This window comes from Arachis ipaensis, chromosome B8, assembly GCF_059453495.1.
Source record: "Arachis ipaensis isolate K30076 ecotype BB chromosome B8, ASM5945349v1, whole genome shotgun sequence".
NCBI lineage: Eukaryota > Viridiplantae > Streptophyta > Magnoliopsida > Fabales > Fabaceae > Arachis > Arachis ipaensis.
Window position 1 is genome coordinate 117,962,074 of NC_142443.1, and position 27,146 is coordinate 117,989,219.

Consider the following 27,146-nt stretch of genomic DNA (forward strand, 5'->3'; position numbering starts at 1 on the left):
TATTTAATTTATTTTATCTAATGAGATCAATAAATTCTATTATAAAAAAATAATAATAAATATAATACACAATATAATGTCAAATAAAAAATTAATAAAAAATATAAATAATAAATAATAAAAAAAAGAGTTCAGAGAGGAATAATAAAAATTTTATAAATAATACAATAACATGTATAAAGAATAAAGTTGGTAAAAGAAAAATAAATATTGAAGGTATTGACTAAAAACACGTTAGTGGAACGGAGAAATTAAAAATTATTGGTTCTTGTAAACGTGATTTTATGAACAAATCACTTCTGCGTTTGTAGAGAACAGAATTAGCCAAACAAAAAAGTGAAGCTTAGAAGCTCTAACGTGCTTTTTTCTTTTGTGTTACCAAACACACCATATTCATCAGCTATGAATTTCTTTTGGACTGGATAGTTTGGGTAACCTGAAAGAAAACATAATAGAGAAGGCCACATGGCCCAAGCCCAAACAGATATGGGTTACAAATGATTGGAGAGTTCATCATTATTACATTTACCCCCTTTTCTCGCATAGTAGTGTCTGTCTGTCATATCTATTTCTCGGACAGCCGCCTCTCAGCCACTGCTTCTGTACACCTCTGGACTCCAAAATTTCAACCTCAACTCAACCTCTTCTCTGACAGCAATAGCTTCAAAATTAAAACTTAAAACAACCTTTACTTCTTCTTCTTGATGTTTCTCCTTCTTATCTAATCCAATCCTCACCTGCAATTGCTTCAAGCTTTGGTAATATAGCTTTACAATTTGTGCTCTTTAAGAATTTTAGAGGCAATGAAATCCTCAACTGTTCTTTCTTGAAAAAGGTTTGATAACTTCGTGTATGTTTTTGTGGGACTCAGCAATCATGAGAGTGCGCTATGTTTCAGTTTTGTTCATTTCAGTTTCTTTTACTGAGTCCATGCCCCAACTTTTTTTGATTTTATATTTGGGCCCTTGAGCTCAAGGTTGACTTGTTGAATTGTGTGATAGATGCTGGCATTGGTTGAATTTCGCTGTGTTTCTTTCTTTATTATTTCATTGAAGCTTTGAATGGTATATATAGGACTTTTCATGAACTTTAGAAATGGTGCTCGAGAAGCCTTGAATGTTTTTATTTTCGAGCTGGGTCATGGTTATTTACATGTTTATGTGCCAAGCATAACCCTGCATGTGCTTTACTCTACTGGTTCTTGGTTTAGTGACATGGTTGTTTAGATTTCATTACAGGGAGAAAAAAATGGCTGGAAAATCGAACAAGACGAGGGGCAGGAAAGGGTCGCATAATGCTTCCAGTTCTTCCAATCATGCTGAACCGTCGGCCCAGTCTGATGTTCCTGCAAAGAATAATGTGGAAGGTCCTTCAGAATCTGCAAAAGCTGATGCTGCTGAAGTTCCTGCTGCCAGTGATTCAACTAATGCCAATCCTGAGGTGAAGGAAAATGATGCAGAAAATGATGGAAGCGAACTAAAGCAAGGTGAACCTAGTTAAAGATGTACTTTTGAAATGTTTCGTATTAAAGACTGCAAACTCATTTGTGGAGGCTTATATGGTAAGGCATTGAAGGGTAGGAGGCGCCAAAAAGTGTGCGCCTCAGCGTTAAGCTGTTAACATTAGCAAAAGGAAACAGTAATCAATGTGACTATTTTGTAGCTACTTTCCTTATAATTTAGTTAATCAAGCATATGGATAACTGGAAAATGTTAAATTCCGGTGTTCGATCAGCAAAACCGTAAGATGCTTGCTGATAAAAGACTCGAGGATCATAAAATAAATTTTCCCCCCATTTTAGCATCAAGATAGCTGGGCCCTTTTACCTCCATATAATGCTTTACTCACAATTTTACTACCAAAAATATTTCCAAGCATAACCTGAGTATTCCAAAATACATGCGGCGTCATTTTCGTTAATATGGTTGGTATTTAATTACAAAATAGATATACCTTAACATTTTATGTGGTATGTTTCTTCCTTCAACTACAGCTCATGTTTGTCAATAGCGGCATAGTATAGCATAGTGGCCAAGACTCACTCTTTCCTCACTATTTTTGTTGTGAGAGCTACCATAGTAGCCCCTTTCCTGTAAGACTAAAATAGCCCCTTTCCCACAAACTAAATTAGGTTCTAAAATTCATCCTGATGCCTTTTATGTAGCTGTCTGTTTTCAACTTTGATTTTCTTTTCATTGTTCTCTTTTCTTGTTTTTGGTTCCTGGTTCCACTTCCCCGCTTTTGGGTATATCCTGTACTTTTTTCTTATTCTCTTCAATCACTCCCCTGGTACTATTTCTCCCTCTAGCTATTGTTTAAAATTTAAGGTCAAATTATCTGGCTTTTGCAAACTTTCTTCTTGTGTTCATATAATTATATTAGACAAGACACGATTGCAATGTCTATGTGATCCTAGAGTTTATTTCCCCAGTTATTTGGTGATTACTTTGTTTCTAATATTTTGTGTTTTACATGATTTGAAACATTTTCTGCAGTTAGTTTTTGGTGATCACTTCATAACTAATATCCTTCTGACCTGATAGTGCAGGTGATCTTCACCTTTACCCTGTTACAGTCAAAGCACAAACTGGAGAGAAGCTTGAGCTTCAGGTAAGTTGGCTTCATCAATAAGCTATTATTTGTTATTATGTCTTACTGAGTGCAAGAGATGTGTTGTTTGTACTCATTTTGTCCAGTACATTGAGCTAGCACACACCTCTTGCTATTGGATGTGGTGTGTTGGGTCCAATGAGTTGGGCTTGACACCTGATCTAAGGGTAGATGAGTGTCTGTCGGCTTATTATACAAGACAAAATGAGTTCACAAAACATTTATCTTGTTCGAGATCTAATCTAATTATCTCAATTGGTTCTTGTCAGCATAAAAGTTAAGAGTCTGCTTTCGGATCATTTAACTTTTAAGATTTATTGTATGAAGTTTACAGCTTTGCAAGTCTATCTTTTTATTTTTTTTATATGGTGCAATTCTATTTTATTATAACCATAACAGGTTTCGTCTAAGTAGTTCGATTGATTTACAGTTGAATCCAGGTGATTCTGTTATGGATATTAGACAGTTCCTTCTTGATGCTTCAGAAACATGTTTTATTACATGCTATGACTTGCTGCTGCACACAAAGGACGGGTCCACCCACCACCTCGAAGATTATAACGAAATTTCTGAGGTAGCTGATATTACCACTGGAGATTGCACCTTGGAAATGGTTCCTGGTATATCAACGAACTTCCACTCTTGGAGCAATTATATACTTAGACTTAATTGCATTGCACTATAACACTTTGTCTTTACAGCGATATATGATGATAGATCTATAAGGGCTCATGTTCACCGAACTAGAGAGCTGCTTTCGCTTTCTAATGTCCATGCTTCACTATCCACATCACTTACCCTACAGAATGATATAGCACAAAATAAAGTTGCAAATTCAGGAGGTAAGAGAGTTCTCTTGCCCTTTGTAATATTTGGTATATTAGTTTGTTTAATTTGTGTCCTATTCAGTTACACTGTTTTGCATCTTCATATGTATCTAGATACTTCGAAACCTGAGGTTCCTGAGCTAGATGGACTTGGTTATATGGAGGATGTCTCTGGTTCATTGGGGAATTTGCTATCATCCCCATTGAAAGATATTAAATGCGTAGAGAGCATAGTATTTTCATCCTTTAACCCCCCTCCGAGCTATAGAAGGTACCTTGAGAAACATCCTCCTCATTAATATCATTTCATAGGCTTTTTCTCAACAAAATATCATTTCATTTCCTCATTTTTTATGGTGGAGTCTATGGTGCCTATGATTATGGTAGCAATGGTGAAGTGGTGTTAAAATGAAGTCACACTTTTTTACATTTTGGTAGCATTTTTTTTTATTTTTTAAAATAAAATGCGTTGTTAAATTTTAAAAAAGCGTTATTTTAATTTTAGCAACACTTTTAAGACACCATTGCCACTATAGCATAGGCACCATAGCATGCACCTTATTTTATATGCTTTTTAAAATGGCTGTTTTGCTATGCGCAGGCTTGTCGGAGATTTGATTTACTTAGATGTGGTAACTCTTGAGGGTAATAAATTTTGTATTACTGGGAGTACAAAACTTTTCTATGTCAATTCAAGCTCAGCAAACTCTCTTGATCCAAGGCCAAGTAAGGCCACTTTTGAAGCAACAACTCTTGTCGTACTCTTACAGAAGATTAGTTCCAAGTTCAAGAAAGGTAGTAAAGTGTACTTAAAGTTTCTCTAATTTGTTTTGGCAAGCTAAACTGATAACCATTTTATTTTTATTTTTTTAAAGCTTTCCGGGAAATATTGGACGGTAGAGCTGCTGCCCATCCTTTTGAAAATGTGCAATCTTTGTTGCCGCCTAATTCGTGGCTTGGGCCGTATCCCGTTCCTGGTAAGCGCTTGCTCTAGCTATTTGTTTTATCAGTATTATCTTTTCAATTCTTTCTATGGTTGTAATAGTCATCCCTCTTCTTTAGTGATAGTTGATATATTCTCCCCCATCTGTTGGTTTGGAGAGAAAATTGTTAAGTGAAGAGTCTTTATTTTATCACATCTAAAACTGGGTCCTGTTGGCTAGTTGGTTTTCATGCATTTTGAGATGCAAGCAAGGTCTTTAGCAAGTTGTGGGATATAATATCCCTTGATATTTTTCTCTATGAATGTATGGACATTTTTTGATATGTTATGAAGACCAAGAATAAGTGCCCGTGGAAATTTTGAAGACTTGGAATCTATGATGCTATTATTATGGTGCCTATGGTGGCTATTACTTGAAAAGTGTAGCAAAAATGATAAGAAATAACATTACCATATCACCTATTAGGCTTCAAAAGTTTAAAGAAGAAATTATCAAGTTATCTCAAATAATTAATCAAAAAATTATGATTTTACCTAATGTTAGTTCTAATGACATAGAATTTTTAAAATCAATACAAAATGATTTTATACAATATGTTTTATTTAATGAACTCAAGACCCTTAAAGAAACTATTTTTCTTGTGGAACTTAAAAAGATTGTCATCATAATAGTAATTTCTATATTGTAACCATACACTTGATTCTCAACTAAATACCATAGTTTGTTTACTTAAAGAAATATTAATGCATACATGTTATAAAAAGGATAAAGAAAAAATAGAAGAAAATTTAAATCATTAACTAATGAAATTGAGCAGTTATTTAAAAATTATTGTTCTGAAATTTTGGAAGCAGAACCAAATAATGAATTTTGAAAAAAAGAAAAAGAAAGAACAAATATAAAAAAAAGTATGATCAAATTCAAAAGTGTTGCATATACGTAAAAGAGAAATGCTCAAAGGCTATTAGAATTTATTGTTTTTGGCCATTACTTTTAGCCATCAACTCAATTCTTTTAGTCTAGTAATTCAACAACATACTTTTAGCCCACACTTTTAAACGTTGATGACTAACTGGTGGCAAAAAACAGTAAATTATGATGGCCCTCTAGCCTTTCTCAACTTAAAATAGTAAAAAAGTGCGATCTTTGGCACCATAGGCACCATATTACTAGGCATCATAGAAGCCACTTTTTATTGGATCAAACTCTTCTAAAGTGAGGAGATTAGTAAAGTGGGAAGTGAGGAGTTAATCATTCTTAAAATAAGATAGTGAAACTCACATATGATGGAAGTTACAAATCCAATGGTGACCCTTCACTTTACATTTTACCAATTTTCTCACTTTAGAGATCTTTGTTTGTCCCTTGTTATGAATTTAATTTTGATGCACGAAGTAGTGTTACCTGTGGATCCAATTATGTAATACCATGTAAGAAAAAATAACTATCGCATGAATAGTCATCCAAGAAAACGGATGTGATTGAACGACTCTTCTATTATATCAGGTTTTGCTAATGGGTGCCCTGGCCGCTCTATATGGAAGCCAAAAAGGAAAAAGAAAATGAAGTTATTGATGCATTCAAAACATACATAAAACTTTTACTTCTTTTTCTAAAATAATAAAACTTCCACTTTGAGCCTTTAAACAGTGTTGTTACTTGTTAGGGCATTCATTCGCAAACCGTTATTATTTTTCTCAATACGACGCAACTGCTTTTCAGTACATACTTCAGTAGTCTGACACATAGATCTTTGCAACATTTCAGTCATTAAATTAAATCGGAACAGCAAAAGGAATCAATTTTTTATCCTATTCTGGTAGCCTCTGATGGTCAATCTCTGTAATTCATTATGGATTCGAAACTTAAGTGATAATGAAGGATGATTGAGAAAATCAGCATGCTTTGAGTTATTGTAATAATAATTGATGCTAATTGTGTTTCTGTATATAAATTGGATTCATCTTCAGAATGACAGGAACTTATTAAGCTTATTTGCATCTTGAGCGATACCTCTTTTCTTCTCTTCTAGAAATTTATGGAAGATATCTTAATGTATTTTCTTTTTATTTCCTTTTGTTTAGACATCTCTTGTATTGACTCAGGTGTGAATAAAAATTCTGATGCCGGCTTGATATATTTGCAATGTCATTTTCTTTGCTTTCAGATCACAGACGTGACGCAGCTAGAGCTGAGAATGCCTTGACTCTTTTGTATGGCAGTGAGCCAATTGGTATGCAAAGAGACTGGAATGAGGAATTGCAATCTTGTAGAGAATTTCCTCATACAACTCCACAGGAGAGGTACCATTATTTTCAAATTCATAAATTGAAACCTTTAGAGTTCTGCATGTTTTATGTTGAGAATGACATAATCATCCGTTATCCTTGTTTCTTGGATGATTTTCCCATTACTGCAGGATATTACGGGATCGGGCACTTTATAAAGTGACATCAGACTTTGTTGATGCAGCCATCAATGGTGCTGTTGGAGTGATCAGTGGCTGCATTCCCCCAATAAACCCAACCGATCCAGAATGCTTTCACATGTTAGTGTTCTATAACTGTTCTGAAGCTTGAGCTATTTGCTACAGATATACTTCATTTCCTAAGTATCTTGGTTTCTCCTGCATTGTCCAGAATCTTGGTGTTGTAGTTTGTATGACTTTTTATTATCTCTCATGTTGCACCTTTCTCCACAGAATAGGTTGCTTTGTACCTGGAACTTGGAAAATATTCAGCTAATCAAGGTTATTTTTATTAATAGGTATGTGCACAACAACATATTCTTCAGTTTTGCTGTTGATGCTGACCTTGAGAAGCTGTCAAAGAAACATGTAGATGCTAGTTTGAAAGCATGTGGCACTGTGCAAAGTTCTGATAAATCGTCTTATAATCCACCTCTTGGAGAAAGTCGTCAGGTTCCCAATGGGGGGAAAGATGATGGTTCAGTTTCAGAAGAACTTGTTAATGGCACAGAAATCACTGCCGATGGTTCAACTGAAACTCAGTTGGCTGAGAGCGAACAGGCAACATATGCTTCTGCAAACAATGATTTGAAAGGGACCAAGGCTTACCAGGAAGCTGATGTCCCTGGGCTGTATAATCTTGCTATGGCTATAATTGACTACAGGGGCCATAGAGTGGTTGCTCAGGTGTGTAGTGAAGCACAAACTGGCCTATTGATAACTTTATCCGTTCTTTGAAATTATGATGAATTGTCAGAGGTTATAAGCATGACAAGACATTAATTTATATTGAATATATGGATATATGAATTTATGTTCAGTTTCTTCTGTATTTTTTTTAAAAGTCCCCATGCTCCATTGCATCAGTGACGTCTTGTTACCTGTTGTAGCATAGATGTTTGTAACATCTCAATATGACTGCTATTAGTATTGAGAAACCAATATGAAGGTTAGAATACTTCTAAGCTGAATGTGTTACCCTCGTAGGTGAAATAGTGGATTGGTTTAAGAATAAATTGATAAATGTTTTTGGAGTTCCTGATATAATCTATATGCTTCAATTTCTCAAATAATACTGTCTTTTATTTTCTTAAAAGAATGGCCAATACACACCTAATTAAGTGAACTCGTTAAATTGTTCAACTTTTCCAGAGATATTTGATGGATTTTGGACTTGAAGTCAGCTTCTTTGTCCTTTTAATTTGAAATAGATAAATCATTGTTCATAATTTAAATTGTGTTGTGATTGTGAAATTATATATTGTGCTGCAGAGTGTTTTACCAGGCATTCTTCAAGGGGACAAGTCAGACTCTCTCTTGTATGGCTCTGTTGACAATGGAAAGAAAATTTGCTGGAATGAAGAATTTCATTCTAAGGTAAGGAAGGTGGAACTTTAATTTAATTTAACGAGGCTGTCAACTTTAAGTTTTAAGTGTTACTGTCTAGAACCATGTGAGTGACCATGCCTCCTACTCCGGGGTAATACTTATTGTAAGAATATTTGTTTAAGCCGAAAATAACAGCTTTAACTTGTATTATACTATACTTTTATCTATAAATTGTAACCATATACTATTTTTCCTTCTGTACCACCTCTTGTAACTTAGCTTTTCTTATATTAGGTTGCAGATGCAGCCAAACGCCTTCATTTGAAGGAACATTCGGTCCTTGATGGATCTGGAAATGCTTTCAAATTAGCTGCGCCTGTGGAATGCAAGGGAATTGTTGGTGGCGATGACCGGTAGTTGCTCGAGTTATTGTTATTTTACAGTCTGTACACTGTTGATTACCTCCTTTCTGCGTAATTGTATATGCATTATAGTATAGGGGTGCTTTCGTACCACAGTGAAGATTTTGGTTTGAATATTGTGGATATATTTATTTGAATGAGATTTATTGTTTAAAAGTGTTATTGAATTCTGACATTAAATTATTGATTATAGTGTTCTAGTTTAATTGATCACATGTTCACAACTCGCATTTATGTTATCTATTGTCTATTGCACAACGTTCTTACCCTGATTCTGATCTCATTTTGTAAATTCTGTAACCAAATCAGGCATTATCTTCTTGATTTGTTGAGGGTGACTCCTCGGGATGCAAACTATACTGGACCTGGTTCTCGATTTTGTATCTTGAGACCAGAATTAATTACTGCCTATTGCCAGGTAAGCGAAATATTCTGACAACACCACTTCAGGATTTGTTATGAATACACAGTTTGACAGAACACTCTGTGTCAATAGGCCCAAGCAGTGGAGACATCAAAATCTAAGGAGACAACTTCTCAAGAGGCTTCTAACATGGCTGCAGATTCTGAAAATGCTGCTGAAGCTGACAAAGCGGTAAGTATTGTACTGTAAATAATCATCCTTAACTTTGTTTGTTTCTTCATCCCTTCCTGCATTTAAGGAAATATTGGCTCTTCTTTTCTGTATTCTTTAATTGTCTGATATGCAATGTATTTTGTTTTTAAGGTATCTTATCCATTATGACCTTGTGAATTAATCATTTTCAACTCTTTCGAAAAGAAGCTACTTGTTTCAACTTCATCTAGTGAGCATATCATTTTGTGATTTCTGCACTTGTTTGAACACTACTGCATGGTGGCCTACAGTTTTTATTTTTAGCTTCTGTGGAACTAAAGTATAATTAATATACATGACAACTTGAGTATTTAATTGACCATTGAATTATGTTTCTAGCAGAAAGGCTTAATGCTGGAATGGAAAACCATAAGCATTAATTTGATGCTTCTTGTTTACTTCATTTTCATTTTTAATAAAAAATGGTTATCTTGACAATATGATCCCTTTGACCTTGCATTTGTAGAAAACTGGTCATGTTTTATATATATGATTGGTTGACCAGTTGAACATTCTGAAACATTGGTGATAACAATATTCTGTTATTGCAACTCAGTATCATGTCAAATGATTTCATTAGTTACTCTAAGGTTTGTGGGGATTAATGATATTTTCATGCTGATTATGCTCCTCCAATAAAGCATGTATCAACTGTGGTTATTTGCTTTGATTGTTTCTGCAGGACATAACAAAGGAAGAGAAAACAGTGACTAAGGAAGAGAAAACGGGGGATGCCAAAGAGCTTGTTTCGGCATCTGATGAAGCTTCAGATTGTCGCGAGGAAATTGTTTTTAATCCTAACGTCTTCACTGAATTCAAATTGGCTGGGGAACCTGAGGTCTTTTTTCAGATCTCCTCTTGTTTATCTGTGCCCATTTATCTCCATGTAGCCTGGATGTTCTTTCCATGTGAGAATTTTATTGATATCCTGTAGCATTTACTTTATTTATGTGTATTTGTTCGTATTCTTCAGGAAATAGCAGCTGATGAGGATAATGTGAGGAAAGTTAGTCTATATCTTACTGATGTTGTGCTTCCTAAGTTTGTACAAGATCTATGCACACTTGAAGTTTCACCTATGGATGGCCAGACATTAACCGAAGCACTCCATGCTCATGGAATTAATGTTCGCTATATTGGCAAAGTAAGCTTGGTCAATATTGCTCTAAAAGTTTAGTTGATCCTATGGATCAAGTGCCATTTCTTTTTTGTGGTTTTCCTGATAGATGTTTAATTTGTCATTTGATAATTCATATGTTACTTTTTTTCGTGAAAGGTGGCTGGAGGTACTAAACATCTGCCTCATCTATGGGATCTTTGTAATAATGAAATTGTTGTGAGATCTGCAAAGCATGTTATCAAGGTAAAAAAACAATTTTGAGCTTCAGCATTTTGGTACCTGTTTTTTTCTACTTTCGGTTTTGATTTTAATAAGTTGGGAACAGTCATTGATCTTGCAATTCATGTTTGAACTGAACAGTCTGATTTTGAATTAGTAACCCCCGCCCCCGGGGGGGTTCTGGTCTCGACTATATCTAGATGTACTGTGAATCTGTATAGGTTGTGACTGCTTCATAGCTAGGGTTGCCAAAAATTATTCATAGTTCCAAAGTGCTTCCTAATTCAACACAATTTGAGTCAGAAAATGTTGGCGACTGTTTGGTTTCATTATTTTCTATTTTCATTCAGTCAAATGAGTCATTTTCCTGAATGAAGAGAAACTAGTCTAGAAATATACTAATGATCTACAGAAAGGTGAAAATATACTTTGGATAGATGTGGAAGAAAACAATATTATAAAGAATGTTTTCTAAATATGTAAGTTTCAAAAATTCGGATTTGATATATTCAGTGTTTCTTTTGAAATATTCCGGAGCGTATGTAATGGTTTGTTGGTAAATGCCATGAAACACGAATTAATTCACTTTTTTCTTTGCAAGGCTCCTGTATTCGTTTACTCATAGATTAGTTCAGTCATTTTCTTTTCCCAAAAAATTCAATGCTGCTTGCTCTGACTCTCCAATATAATAAGAGAATTAAATTTGTTTGCTGCAAGTTAAACCCAGCCTAATGTGCTTACAACTAGTGCGCTTTGCTGTTGTGTCGCACACAATTATGATTCAACTACTGCATCTTGAAAATTGAAACCAAATATCTTCACTTTTTTCTATATCTGAACAGAATATATTTTTATAGAACATTTTCTAAAATCGGAAAATATGAAATTGAAAATAAGTGGCAAAAAGTAGTAAATGTTTTTCATAAACCAATTGTACCCTTATTTGTTCTACTACTACTTTTTAGATGTCAGGGTTGGCCTGTCCTAAGTTATATCATTTTTCTTATAAGGGTCTGCAGATGACCCTTGATTTTGTTTCATGAATTCCAGTCCACGAGAAATGTGATAGACTTTATTTGATACTAATATGTAATATGTTGGTCATATTGCTCGCATTAAGCTGTATTTTAGAAATCATTTCACCTAATTCAGATTCACTGATAATCAAATGATATTAAACATTTTGCTTCCGAGATTTCATGACTTTTTCATTTCTTCTAATCATGTACTAATCGCAGGAATTGTTGAGAGAAACAGAGGATCATGATCTTGCATTGGCTGTATCTCATTTCTTGAACTGCCTATTTGGAAATTGTCAAGCATCCGGTGGAAAAGTTACTTCTAATGGTGCACAGTCCAAAACTCCCAAGAAGGCAAGTCCAGAATGGTTCACTTTTTAAGATAACTGGAGCTAAACTTTCCTAACTTGCTGTTCCTTGAGCCATGATTACTTTAATTAATTTGTGAACTCTGCTTTTGTCTTCATATGATGTACAAATCACTGTAAATTCCTGTCAAATCTTATACACTACAAAGTTTTTGGTGGATTAATTTCTAACTTTTAATTTTATATTTACAGGAACATGCTGGGCATCGATCTACAGGAAAGAAAGGGCAAGCACGATGGAAAGGCAGGACATCTTTGAGGAAGAGTCAACCTTTATACATGAATATGAGCTCTGAAGCCTTATGGTCAGAAATTCGAGAATTCGCAATGGTCAAATATGAGGTACCAATTATTTTTTAACGAAAAATTTAGTTGTTAACCATGACATTGGATTATTATTGGTTTTCTATGTGGTGTTTGCATAATAGGTCTGCATTCCGTTATAACCCTATATATAATCAATATGCTCTCTTCTTTAGCGGCGTACAAGGACATCTGTGTTTCTTTACTTCTTATCATATCATTACATCTATATATCTGTTACTTGAACTGTAATTTCAACTCAATTTGTTGCAGTTTGAGTTGCCAGAGGATGCAAGGTCACGCGTAAAGAAAATTTCTGTTCTACGTAATTTCTGTCAGAAGGTAAATGTACAATTAGTTATGGTTCATTCAATTCAGAGGTGAATTTGTCAGTGCCGTACATAACTTATGCTGAATATTCATTTCTGATCTTTCAATACTTCTAACACCATGAAGCTTTTGAAGAATTCGTTTCTGTTTTAATCTTTGCTTTCAAGCTGTGCTTCTTTGGTGATGCTGCTTTAACGAAAAGAAGCATATGATATGTTAGGATATCTTTTCCTTCATTTTTTCTGAAAATAGTATTAGATTTCCTATTACATACATTATTTTCATATTTTGGTGAAGTTATTTCGGTCTTTCTGTATTTGCTGAAGTTCTGCTGTGCATGCTTGCTGTTGCTGTCATATATATATAAATTGGTTGAATTAATAGAACTGTACTGTCACATTTTGCCATTCTATCTTAATGCTTATATACTTGCTACTTGAGTATGCGTCAGCATGTCTTAATAATACTTGGTTTTCAGGTTGGTATATCTGTTGCAGCTCGTAAATATGATCTTAATTCTGCAACGCCTTTCCAAACATCAGATGTCTTGGATCTCTGTCCAGTGGTCAAGCATTCAGTTCCCACCTGTTCTGAAGCCAAAGAACTAGTAGAAACAGGAAAGCTTCAATTAGCTGAGGTATCTAACGTTCTTTGTATAATATATATAATAAATGCCTTTTGAGCCATAGGAGCGAGCTAACAATTGAGGGATTTTTTGTAGTTTGTAGGAAGTTACAGGCTTATAGCTTTTATTAAGCTGAAGGTGTAATTTATTTGTTGGGTGAAGTTGCTATAAGGATGGAATTTACAGAAGAGGATAAGCCATCCTCACATAGATACCAAGAATATAACGAAGATCTAAAAAGTTTAACTATGTAGCAGTTCATGCGAATCCCTGTGAATATCAGCTAAGTGCCCATTTAAAAGACAATGTGCTGAGCACCAAAAGAAATCCACAAAGGATAATCCGTCCCAAATAAAATCGATAGAAAAAAGCATCATTGAAACCCTGGAGTACCTTCCAACCTAATACACAAAGGCACTACAAAAGCCCTGGATTTCTTCAAAATCTTTGCTTCTTTACATGATCCAAAACCTCTGAAATTACGTGAGTAGAAACTGATGTGGGTTTATAGGGTTAATCCTCAATTTGTTACAGATATCCAACTCGACTAATTCACAGAGATCTCACTGTGGAACATTCCAAACCACACATTTTGCAAATTTTAGAACGTGTAATTAGTGTTAATCCAATCAAAACCAGTGGTCCCATAAACCCAGATATTTTTAATAGATAGCTTTCTTCTTTAGCTTGTATCCTCATGATTAAGCTTTAAATCTTTGGGCATGTTTGTTACTGTAAAATAATTTAGTTTTACTTCAATATATTGGTCCCTCCTCCCTCTCCCCCCCACCCTGCCCCAATGCACCATAAAAGAGCCCCGAGGCTGAGTTTTTTCCAACAAAAATGAACTGTTGTTTGATTTTTCCTCTGATGCAGGGCATGCTCAGTGAAGCCTACACATCATTTTCAGAGGCATTCTCAATTCTACAACAGGCATGAAATTTCCATTTTCTTTTTTTGACTCCTCTCGGAATTATTTTGTGCATAAAAGAAATTTCCTTAAATGCACTGCAGGTTACTGGCCCTATGCATCGTGTGGTTGCCAACTGCTGTCGGTATGTCTATTTATTTCTAGTGGGTTTGCATGTTCTTAAAAATTCTTTATTTTAATGGCAGTTCTTGCAAAGGTATATTTGAGATAATAACCACAATCTTCAATTCTTCATTTCTTGCAAGGGTAAACTGAGATATGGACATATAATTATTCTCATGTTGAAATGAATCTGATAATAAAGTGTAATATTATACTTAATTTCCTCCAAGAACTCCTCTAGTAAGTAGTAACTGATATCAGTGAGGACTGAAGAATCAATGCCTAGGAAGCCATTATGTGATAAGATAAAACTCAAAATCGGATAGAAGAAAAACAGGCACAGTTTCTTCGAGAGATCTGTTACGTCTCTCGCAAAATCTCGTTCAGAAATTACTTACCTCTATCATTCTTCCCTCAACGTTTATATTTCCCACACACTGTCAATTCTTTCCTAACACACTGCTCTCCCTGTCTTTGGATATTAGTTATAGCTTTAAACCCTTCTTTAAACCCTTCTTTTGCGCCTTTTCCATATTTCTCACATGTTGTATTGTAAGATTGCCCAACACGTTATTTTTTGTTGTTGATGCCTTGTAAAGTTTAAGACTTATAGCAAACTTTGGATCTTCCATTTATAGGTTCAAATTTTTGTTGAAGCACATACATCTAGTGAATTTTCTCAATTAAATTATTGAATTTCAGGTATCTTGCCATGGTTTTATATCATGCTGGAGACATGGCTGGGGCTATAATGCAACAGCATAAAGAACTAATAATAAATGAACGTTGTCTTGGTTTGGATCATCCCGATACTGCACACAGGTATTCCCTGCTCTCAATCTTTTTGGTTAATCAATAATCAGTATAATGTTTTACTATTTCTGTATTTTTTCTGTCCTTGTATTTTTACATTATTTAACTAATTGAAATTACCAAAAGAATCCCCCCCCCCCCCCAAAAACAAACCCTTTTACATTTCAAAAATTGAAAGTTAAAAGACAAGCGTCTAAACTGCCAACCCCCCCCCCCCCCCTTTCTCTCTCCCGTTCCCCACAACAAAAAAAATTGTAATGGTTAAAATTGTTCACCTTGTTTTTATTTCATATATTTGACCATTTATTATAATTAAAATATTTTTTATTTTTATATAGAAAAAGACTTCAATTAAAGAGAATGTACAGAAGAGGACGAGACAGTTATCTTTTTATTATAGGTGTTCATGTATTTTGCTCTATAGTTTCCATGTGATTGGGATTCACAACCCTCCTCTTTTATGTGAGTTTGGTGTGTTTTTGCCCGATGATATTGTCCATTTAGGTAAATCAAAGGAAGATTTAGATGAGAAGTTGGATCTGACATGTTTTGGAAATACATGGTTTACGCATAAATCGCAATAAGACAAAAGTATATGGAGTGTAAGTTTAGTAAGGAAGAGGGAAATTTAAGAGATTTAAATATTTTGGTTATGTTATTCAAAATAATGGAGAAATAGAGAATGATGTAAACCATAGGATTTAAGTGGGTTGCTCAAAGTGGAGGAGTGATTCAGGCTTCATATACAATAAACGGTTAATTTCATTAGACAAGTTATATTGTATGGAATGGAGTGCTAGGTGGTAAATGGGGAGCATGAGCTTAAGCTTAGTGTGAGATGAGGATGTTTCTGAGTAAGTGGTTATACTGTTATGGACATAATAAGAAATCAGGTCAAGAGAGGAAAAAAATTAGAGCATTTCTTATTGTGGAAAAGATGGTGAAATCTCATTTTAGGAGGTTTGAACATGAGAGGAGAAGAGTAATAGAGCATTTGGCCAAAAGGGTAGATCGGATGGGGGATAAACCCATGGTTAGGTGCAAAGGTAAACCTAAGAAGACTCTGCATGAGGTGATCAAGAAAGATATAAACACAAATGTGCTTACTTTAGATATATATAATATCCATGTTGCTGGTCGTGCCTAGTAGGATATTGATAACTTCCTAATGCTGGATCGTTTTTTTTTTATTATTATTATTTTTTATTTTATTTTAGGAGTGTTTGGTCATGTGTATTTTTTTTGGGGGGGGGGGGGGGGGAGGGGGGGTGGTATATCGCACATTATTGGACAGTTTGTTCATTGTTTTGTTAATATGGCAATATAGGAACACTTTTAATTACATGGAGATACAAGGTTGGGTATCTATGTAAAAATCTTGGACAATTACAGTGCATCAAGATTAAATAAATGTTAGTTGGATCTTAAAACCTTAAATATCTTCTCATGTTGGTTCAAGGTGTGCTCTCATTTTCCAAACACGAATATATGTATTATAAAACACGATCTAGGACATTTTTGATCGGTGATTGTTGTTGCAGTTATGGTAATATGGCTCTCTTCTATCATGGACTTAACCAGACAGAACTTGCTCTCCGCCATATGTCCCGAGCCTTGCTGTTATTAAGTTTGTCATCAGGGCCAGATCATCCAGATGTTGCAGCTACTTTTATCAATGTTGCAATGATGTATCAGGACATAGGAAAGATGAACACAGCTCTTCGATATCTGCAAGAAGCATTGAAGAAAAATGAGAGGCTTCTTGGTGAAGAACATATTCAAACTGCAGTTTGTTATCATGCTCTTGCCATTGCATTTAATTGTATGGGTGCTTTCAAGCTTTCTCACCAGGTATGTATAGCCTCAAAGTTGGTTTCTGTTGGTAACAGTAGGTGGTTAACTGATTTGCGCATTTGGTTTACAGCATGAGAAGAGAACATACGATATACTTGTCAAACAACTTGGTGAAGACGATTCAAGGACGCGTGACTCACAAAACTGGATGAACACATTCAAGATGCGTGAACTTCAGGTACAAAATATTTGTTCTCCAATTGGCTGAGAACTTTTATATTTCCGTATAATATCACTTTACTCGTAGTTCTTACCTAAAGAATTTGTTTCTCAAATCTCAAGTATCACTTCATTCTCTTTATGATTCACTTGTGACTTATTCTGACAGACAAATGCCCAAAAGCAGAAGGGTCAAGCTCTGAATGCAGCTTCAGCTCAGAAAGCTCTTGATATCTTAAAGGTACCACGTGTTCTTTCTATATAGCATAGACTTTTTGCAACCAACCTTGAGTAGCATGCATTTTGGTTGTTTAGTAATGAGGGAACAACCTTGTCGAAAAGGTTACACTCATCTCTTCCATTTCGTTGGCTTTTCCTTCTGTTACTTATAAATTTGAGTTTAATGTTGTGGATTCATATCATAGAACTTTTATCTCTTCAAGACAAAATGCATTGCTTTTTTTTTTTCTCCTGACAATCGGGATTATAATGACAGGCGCACCCTGATTTGCTACATGCATTCCAAGCTGCTGCTGTTGCTGGAGGATCTGGAAGTTCAGGTGCCTCTGCCAACAAGTCCCTAAATGCTGCAGTAATGGGTGAGGGTCTCCCAAGAGGAAGGGGAATCGATGAAAGGGCTGCGCGTGCAGCTGCAGAAGTCAGGAAGAAGGCTGCAGCAAAGGGTTTGCTATTACGACCACATGGTGTGCCAGTGCAAGCCATGCCACCCCTTACCCAACTTATGAACATTATAAATTCAGGCATGACCCCGGATAGCGGGGCAAGCGGTAACGCAGAGGGAGCAAATGAAACAAATGATGTTCCTTCAACCGATGCACTGGATGGCAAGAAAGACCAGTCACTGCCTAAGCCAGAAGCCCCTGTTGGATTAGGCAAGGGGTTGTCATCATTGGATGCCAAGAAACAAAAGCCAAAACCAAAGGCTGGCGCTTGAAATTTTGTAACATATATAAGCTTTCCCTTGTTTCGAGATTAGAAATTCTTTTTGAGCTGCTTGGGTTGACTAGTAACCTTTTTTTCCTGTGTTTTCACTCCCTTTTTCATATGGGCTCCGTATAAGGCATCCATGGAGATAGGTGAATGAAGGTGAGGTGCTTCTGATATCAGCACAATTTTTTTTCCTCCTTTTTCATCTGATTATTTAATGAGAATTTTCTAGTAAACTAAACGATTGGCATATATAGGGTAATAATTGTTTCATTTTGATGAAATTTCTTGTATTTGTAACCAAATTTGGTTGTCAATAGAAGTTAGACAAATTCAGTGCATAATACAAAATTTGTAGAAGATTTTGATGGCGGAATCTGTGGAAAAACAATATCTTGGGAAATGTTTATGCCCTTGGGAAATTGTAAAATCATGGTACATGTGCAACAAAAATTAGTTATCAAATTATTTATATAGAATATATGTGAAAATAAAAAAATATATATTTAAAATATCATAAAAAATATGTATTTAGACATAAATACATAGTGATTAATTTGGTTGATTATTTGTATACATCTAACATTTTGGATGTTGTAAATATCCTTTTATCCACTAAATGGCATAGACTTTCCATACTCAATTAAGAGGTTGCGGGTTCGAGTCTCTTATCTTTCCAAATATATCAATTTTTGTTACATTTGATATATTAATACAATTTAATTTTAATCAAGAGGGTGATAATTATAAATTGGCAGTAAATATTGTGCATATTACATGAGACAAATGATCATTTCAAATTCAAGTATAAGATTTGAGTCAATTTTTTTTAGCAAAAGCATTAGATTTTTATTTTGGTTTTATGTTTATCATTTTAAAAATGCTAGACGTCCAAGTCTTTTTACCAACTAAATTGTTAAAAATAAAAACTTACTCATGTGCCACTCTCTCTTATTACGTTTATTCTCTTTCTTTTAACGAATAACGGCTTACTCTCGACACCTCGTTCTTCCTTTTTTATTTATTTTCCACTGTATTGTGCTGCATTTTTGATGCATTCTATTTAGAATTTTTTCAATCTATAATGCAATTCTTGTGAAATCGTATTTGAGTTTTCATTAAATATGCAAATCTTCAATGATAATGGAAAATCGTAGTTTAGATGAGTTAAATTATTGTGAAAATTGGATGTTTCTTCAGCATTGAACGTAATCAAAGAAGTACAAATGACTTTTTAATAATTCTGACAAATTAATGTGATCTATTAGGGTATTAGATTCGATTACTTGTATTGTTGTTCTATGTTCAATTTTTTTGTGCTATTTGTATATATTTTTGTTCTTTTGTTCTAAATTCTAGTTATTTATGATGATATTAGTTTTCGTTAGTTGAGTTGTTCTATGACCAATTAATATTGTTCGATGATTCTGGTTTGTAAATGATTATGATTTTTGTCCCATATATGTGAATTTTTGTACTATGCTTAAATATTTCTGTGCTGCAACAAACCAAAATTTGTTTTTTATATGATTTTTACTGGTGTTACGATGGGTAACCGGAGATTAATGGGCTGGACGGTATTGGTTGGCCCAAACGTATGAGAAAGGAGGCCTGTAGATGGATTGACAATCCACGGGCTCCGTCTGACCTGTTCGTGAGAGGTGAGGGGGGTGGTACCTGCAAAGACACTCCGATGCCAAAGTCAGCAAAGGGAGCAAAACAGGTCTAGAGAGTATTGGGGCCTAGAGATACCTGAGGGATGTCAGTGTACTTATAGTGGTGAACCAATAACCACCGTTAAAGTAGTGCCACTTTTTTAGGGTGTTAACCGTTCCTTTATCTTAGGGAGGTTAAGATATGGCTCCTAGAAGTGGTTAGAGAGATTCTAGGGGCAGTTACTCATTCAAACGAGTGTTTATCTGCCAGCTAACTCTCGTCCCCGACTTCTTTAGAGTAAGTCGTGGTAGGAACCGACTTCCTGGGAGGAAGGTGGGTGAAATGCGGGGCTCATCCTTTTTGATTGGGCCTTTTATTTAGACCTGGGCCTTATCATTGGGTCAGGGTATGAACAGTGCCCCTACTCGAGCCCAATTTTTTAAGATTTGGGTTCGAGTATTCCACTCGGGGTTGTAGCCGACTTGTTGGGGGACCGACGTGATGGTCTAAAACCGACGTGACTTTTCGTGACCTTTTGGTTCTGACAGTTACGTCTAATCAAGCGTCGCGTCCGTTAGGGATGTGCGTAGGGATTGATGGTCTTGGTAACGGTGCGCCTTTATTAATGACTGCCCCGTTTTTACCATTGTGCCCCTAACGTACTTATAAATACATTCCCTCTCTTTCCTTGTTTCGTTTCTGCAATTTTTCAAATTTCCTCTTCATCTGTTCGTGCTGCACTCTTGTGTTCGAAGGCTTTTACTTCCTCCAACCCTCATTTTCAGATAAAGGTTAGTTTTTTCTCCTTCTGTAACATTCTTTTCTATTTTGCATGCCTTTATTTTGTAGATAGATAGGTTGGTTTGTAGACTTCCATTTAGTTCTGTATTCCCTCCCTTTAGAGACCGTGTTTTTTGATTTTCCTTTTCTTTTTCCCTTGTAGGTTTTTGTCACCTTTTTTAAGAAAAGAAAATGGCTTCCGTAGATGTTCTTTCTCAGTGGGTTGATGTCACGGTCCTAGGGGAGGAACCTTCGGTCGATACTGAGTTTATCACCCACCTTCGTACTCGCCATAGAATTTGTACTTCCGAGGAGGACGAGCCAAAGTATGAGTTGGTAGTCCCGGGTCCAGAAGACCGGGTTTGCTTCGGGAGGGCCAATGAAGCAGCCCCTCATTTTTTCTTTATGTATGAGTGTATGATCACCCGTTTGGGTGTTTTTCTTCCTTTTTCAAATTTTGAGATGTCTGTTTTGTATCACTGCCGAGTTGCCCCTACTCAACTTCACCCCAACTCTTGGGGTTTTTTGAAAATTTATCAACTTATTAGCCAGGCTTTGGAGTTCCCGACCTCTTTGAAGATTTTTTTCTATCTTTTTCATATGATCAAACCCTTTAGTGGGCTAAATAATAAGCAACAGTGGGTGTCTTTCCGAGCCATACAGGGCCAGAGAGTTTTCACCCTTTTTGACGAATCCTTCCATGACTTTAAGAATTATTTTTTCAAAGTGCAAGCCGTAGAGGGTCACCACCCCTTTTTTCTGGATGATACTTCTTCTCCTCGCTTTCCCCTGTACTGGTTGGAGGCCTCCCCCTATGAGAAATATGGTCTGGATGACCTAGACGAAGTGGAGGCGGCCGTTGTGGGGTTCCTCCGAGAAGTGTGGGGGAGGGCCCCATACCTGGACACTAAGAAATTCCTCCAAGGGTCTCCGACTTTTATCCAAGCGCAACTAGGTAGCTTTTGTTTTTCTAATTTACTTCCGACTTGTGATTTCTTGTACCGACTTGTTTGACTCTTAGTTACTTCTTGTCTTTGTAGAGATGGCGAAGAAGAATGCTCCGGAATCTTACCAGAGAGTTCAGGAGGCCAAAGCAAGGTCTCGAGCCAGGACTGGTGGCTCCAGGGCGGTTATCTCTCCTCCTCCTCCTCCTCCTTCTCGGAACGTTGGGACTCCTTCCCAGCCCATTGTGATTTCTTCTTCAGCTCCCTTCGCTCGACCTTCTCCTGAGCCCGAGAGGAGGAAGCGCAAGACTTTAGAGTCTGGCTCTTCTTTTGAGGGTGAGGTTAAGGCGGATGCCCTTGCATTCGTCCGAAAGTACATCTACCCCCATGCTCATATGAGGATGGATGATATATCTGTTCGGAATCACCTTACCACTTTGGTTGAGGAGAGTCTCAGGGCGGCGGTTGTTTGTGGTAAACTCTTAGATATTTTTGAGAAGGCTCCTCTCAGCTCTTTGGGTTCAACCTCGAAGGTTGAGGAGCTGGAAGGAAGGCTTCTTGTATATCAAGAGCATGAGAGGGGGTTGAAGGAGGAGGTCGCCAAGCTGAGGGAGGAGAGAGATGGCCTTCGGGAGAGGGAGAGAAAGTTGCAAGCCCAATGCAACATGGAGGTGGGCTTGAGGAAAACAGCGCAGGACAGCTACCAAAGTTTATTTGAAGACCTTGTGTCTGTGAAGAATGATTTGCTGAATTCTCGGAAGGCATATACCGAGTTGGAGGACTCTATTTCCGAGGCTGCCGAGGAGGCTTGGAGGATCTTTAAGGAGCAAGTTGGAGTCATTGTTCCTGACTTGGATCTTTCTCCTTTGGATCCTGACAAAGTTGTCCTTGACGGTGCCATAGTTGATCCCCATGCTCCCATGATCGTTTCCGAGTCAGAATTGAAGACTCGGGGGCAGAGGATCATTGAGTCCCCTCCTCACTCAAAGGACGCTCCGAGTTCTTCAGCAGTTCCTCCGACTTCCTCTTCGTCTCCAATGGATGCCTCTCTCCCTGGTCCTGGTGGCGCTCTTCCTGACTTTGGTGGTGGTGATCCGTCTACTCCTCTTTCGAAAAAGTAATTTGTTGGCTATTTGGGAGCCCGGCCTGTGGGTCCCCCCTTTTTTAAACTTTTATTTGTGTTTGGTGGTGTTTGAACAATTTGCTTCTGGCCTTATAAGGCCGTAAACAAAATATTTAAAATACCCTTTTTTAATAAGGGTTTAAGTTAAAAATAAATACCCCTTCTTGGGTAAGGGTTTAATGTTAATAATAAATACCCTTTTTTGGGTAAGGGTTTAAGTTACCTTATTTCGTGCATGCTTTTTGATAGTGATTTTTCAAACCCCCTTGATCTTTTCTGAAAAATCTTTTCTTTGGCTTGTCTGTTTTTCTGAACCTTTTTGTTTTAAGGATTTTTAGGATAGTTTTCTAACTTTTTCCTGGGTTTTTTTCGATCTCTTTTGTTTATTCCTCGTACTCAATTTTGTTTTATTGAGTTTTTATGACTTAGGCTACTTTTGTGAGTCATTTTTATTTTACTCGGTTTCCTATCTCGACTTATGAGTCGGAATGTTTCCGAGTTTATCATGATCAACCTCTGTAACCTCTTTTACACCGACTTGTACCTCGTCGTTTTATCCTGACGACCATCTAGGTCGGTTCATGGGATTTTCACGTTTTGTCGAGCTTAAGTCGGCGCGTTTCGTCGAAAGAAAGAGAAAACAAAGAAGGAATTTATAAGAGATATTTGTAAGATGAAAAAGATCTTTATTAATTGGGGAGGTACCTTATTGCTACTAAGAGTTTTTGACAATCTATTTCCCTTAGCCTCTACTATGATGCCTCGTTAAAAACCCTTCTCCAGAAAAAACCCTTTGATTTTTGGGAAAAAATCATGAAGTTGGGAAAAGAGTACATCAGGGAGTAGAGTTCGCTTTTAACTGTAGTACCTTTTCATATTACAAGCATGCCACGACCTTGGTAACTCGGTTCCGTTCAGGTCGGTTACTTTATAATAACCTTTTCCTAAGACTTCATTGACTTTGTATGGTCCCTTCCAATTTGCAGCGAGTTTTCCTTCCCCTGATTTGTTGACTCCAATGTCGTTTCTGATCAAGACCAAGTCGTTCGGGGCGAATGCTCTTCGAATGACTTTTTTGTTGTACCTTATAGTCATCCTTTGCTTCAACGCTGCTTCTCTTATCTGGACTTCTTCTCGGACTTCGGGGAGCAGGTCGAGCTCCTCTTTGTGTCCCTGTATATTTCCGATCTCGTCATGGAGAATTACTCTTGGGCTTTGTTCGTTGACTTCTATAGGTATCATGGCTTCTACGCCATAGACTAGTCGGAAGGGCGTTTCTCCCGTGGCTGACTGGGGGGTTGTCCTGTAAGCCCATAGCACTTGTGGGAGCTCTTCGGCCCAGGCTCCTTTTGCATCTTGTAATCTTTTCTTCAATCCTGCCAGTATGACTTTGTTGGCTGCCTCGACTTGCCCATTGGCTTGCGGCTGCTCCACCAAGGTGAACTGGTGTTTGATTTTCATACTGGCTACTAGGCTTCTAAAGGTAGAGTCGGTGAACTGGGTTCCATTGTCTGTAGTAATGGAATAGGGTATCCCATATCTTGTGATGATATTTTTGTAGAGGAACCTCCGACTTCTTTGTGCGGTGATGGTGGCCAATGATTTTGCTTCTATCCATTTTGTGAAGTAATCTATTCCCACGATAAGGTATTTGACTTGTCCTGGCGCCTGGGGAAAAGGACCTAACAAATCCATTCCCCATTTCGCAAAGGGCCATGGAGAAGTGATGCTGATGAGCTCCTCCGGAGGAGCCACGTGGAAATTTGCATGCATTTGGCATGGTTGACATTTTTTCACAAATTCGGTCGCATCTTTCTGCAAGGTCGGCCAGTAGAACCCAGCTCGGATCACTTTCCTGGCTAATGACCTTGCTCCGAGATGATTTCCGCAGATCCCACTATGGACTTCCTCCAATACCTCGGTGGTTTTTGAGGTCGGTACGTACTTTAACAATGGTGTTGATATCCCCCTCATGTAGAGAATATTTTTCACCAAGGTGTAGTGTTGTGCTTCCCTCCGGATTTTCTTAGCCTCTTTTTCCTCTTTTGGGAGGATGTCGAATTTCATGTATTCGACCAAGGGGTTCATCCATCCGAGGCTTAATCCGACTACCTCAAGGACCTCTTGTTTGTCTTTCTCTTTTACTACGGAGGGTTCCTGGAGAGTTTCCTGGATCAGGCTTCTGTTATTCCCTCCTGGCTTGGTACTTGCTAACTTGGATAGGGCGTCTGCTCTGCTATTTAGATCCCGAGTTATGTGTTTGACATCGGTTTCTGCAAAGCGCCCAAGGTGTTCTAGAGTTTTTTCCAAGTACCTCTTCATATTTGGGTCCTTTGCCTGATACTCTCCACTTATCTGGGAGGTCACCACTTGCGAGTCGCTATATATCATCACCCTTGTAGCACCAACTTCTTCCGCCAGCTTCAATCCAGCAATCAAGGCTTCATACTCTGCCTGATTATTTGAAGCTGGGAATTCAAATTTGAGGAAAACCTCTATCTGGGTTCCTCTTTCATCCACCAATATTATGCCTGCGCCGCTTCCTGTTTTGTTTGAGGATCCATCTACATAGAGTTCCCATGTAGTTGGTTTTTCCTCTTGGTCTCCTGCGTATTCTGCAATGAAGTCGGTGAGGCACTGGGCTTTAATCGCCGTCCGAGTTTCATACTTCAAGTCGAACTCGGAGAGTTCTATTGCCCATTGAACCATTCTCCCCGCAACATCCGTCTTTTGGAGGATTTGCTTCATGGGTTGGTTCGTGCGGACTCTTATTGTGTGAGCTTGAAAGTAAGGTCGTAGCCTTCGTGAGGCTACTACTAAGGAGTAGGCAAACTTCTCTAGTTTGTGGTACCTTAGCTCAGGACCTTGTAGAACTTTACTGATGAAATATACTGGGTGCTGACCGGCCTCGTCTTCTCTTATCAGGGCCGATGAGACGGCCTTGTCTGCTACAGATAAGTATAGGACGAGGTCTTCTCCAGCTGTAGGTCGGGTCAGGATAGGAGGTTGGCTCAAGAATCTTTTGAACTCCTGGAACGCCTCCTCGCATTCAGGAGTCCATTCGAACTGACATCCCTTTCTCAATAAGGAGAACAGTGGAAGGGATTTTAGTGCTGATCCTGCCAAAAATCTAGAAAGGGCTGCAAGTCGGCCATTCAGTTGTTGGACCTCTCTTAAACAAGTCGGGCTTTTCATCTCCAGGATAGCTCTACACTTATCGGGATTTGCTTCGATCCCTCTTTGTGTCAGCATAAACCCTAGAAATTTTCCTGCTTCTACCGCGAAGGCACACTTTGCGGGATTTAGTCTCATCCCGTGTAACCTTATGGTGTCAAAGACTCGTGAGAGATCTGACAAGAGGTCGACTTCTTTTTCGGTTTTCACCAGCATGTCGTCGACGTATACTTCCATTAGGCTTCCAAGGTGAGAGGCGAACACCTTATTCATCAACCTCTGGTATGTGGCTCCTGCATTTTTCAATCCAAATGGCATGACCACGTAGCAGAAGTTAGCTCTGGGCGTGATGAATGACGTCTTCTCTTGGTCTGACTCATACATCGGGATTCGGTTATACCCCGAGTAGGCGTCCATGAACGACAAGTATTGATACCCCGAGCTGGAGTCTACTAGGGTGTCAATACTTGGCAGTGGATAAGGGTCCTTGGGACAGGCCTTATTTAAGTTGGTATAGTCGACACACATTCTCCATTTGCCATTTTGTTTTTTGACTAGCACTACATTTGCTAGCCATGTTGGGTACTTGACTTCTCTGATGAAACCGGCTTCCAGGAGCGCCTGTACTTGCTTTTCTACTATCAGGGCTCATTCTGGGCCGAGCTTGCGTCTTCTTTGTGTTGGGACCCCGGGTAGACCGAAAGCTTGTGGGACATGAGCTCAGGGTCTATCCCAGGCATGTCGGATGCCTTCCAGGCGAAGAGATCGGAGTTATCTCTTAGGAGCTTAGTCAACCCTTGTTTTAGGGTTTCCCCTAGGTTGGCTCCTATGTGAGTATTTTTCCCTTTTTCTTCGCCTACCTGTATCTCCTCGGTTTTTCCTCCCGGCTGTGGTCGCAGCTCTTTTCTGGCCTTTGCACCTCCGAACTCTATTGTGTGGACTTCTCGGCCCTTTCTTCTCAGGTTTAGGCTTTCATTGTAGCATTTCCTTGCCAATTTCTGGTCTCCTTTTACTGTTGCTATCCCCGCTGAGGTCGGGAATTTCATACAAAGGTGGAGAGTGGATACCACCGCTCCGAGTCGATTGAGGGTAGCTTTGCCGATTAAAGCATTATATGCTGACCCTACATCGATGACTATGAAGTCTATACTCAGAGTTTTTGATTTTTCCCCTTTTCCAAAAGTGGTGTGGAGGGGCAAAAATCCCAGTGGCTTTATTGGCGTGTCACCTAATCCGTACAAGGTGTTGGGGTAGGCTCTTAATTCTTTTTCATCCAACCCTAGCTTGTCGAAAGCGGGCTTGAAAAGAATGTCCGCTGAGCTTCCTTGGTCTACTAGGGTTCTATGGAGATGAGCATTTGCTAGGATCATAGTTATTACCACTGGATCATCGTGTCCAGGGATTATTCCTTGCCCATCTTCTTTTGTGAATGAAATGGTAGGGAGGTCGGATGACTCTCCTCT

At 37.7% G+C, this 27,146-nt stretch overlaps 1 protein-coding gene across 2 annotated transcripts; it reads left to right on the top strand.

The window, feature by feature from the left end:
- Positions 1–527: 527 nt before the first annotated feature.
- Positions 528–18,357, top strand: NOXY38 (tetratricopeptide repeat (TPR)-containing protein). 2 transcript variants are annotated; one of them, XM_016314372.3, is made up of 29 exons: positions 528–758; positions 1,227–1,486; positions 2,549–2,610; positions 3,041–3,230; positions 3,312–3,452; positions 3,552–3,708; positions 4,039–4,232; positions 4,313–4,414; positions 6,549–6,684; positions 6,801–6,929; positions 7,148–7,535; positions 8,121–8,225; positions 8,472–8,590; positions 8,909–9,017; positions 9,096–9,194; positions 9,898–10,053; positions 10,189–10,359; positions 10,492–10,578; positions 11,793–11,927; positions 12,134–12,283; positions 12,518–12,586; positions 13,053–13,211; positions 14,076–14,132; positions 14,214–14,254; positions 14,935–15,054; positions 16,587–16,896; positions 16,970–17,077; positions 17,228–17,299; positions 17,555–18,357. In XM_016314372.3, exons 2-29 carry the CDS (start codon positions 1,249–1,251, stop codon positions 18,011–18,013), a joined length of 4,263 nt encoding a protein of 1,420 aa, XP_016169858.1. In that variant the 5' UTR covers positions 528–758; positions 1,227–1,248; the 3' UTR covers positions 18,014–18,357. The 2 variants fall into 2 exon arrangements, with proteins under 2 accessions (XP_016169858.1, XP_016169857.1); XM_016314371.3 differs by having other exon boundaries at positions 1,239–1,486.
- Positions 18,358–27,146: the final 8,789 nt, after the last annotated feature.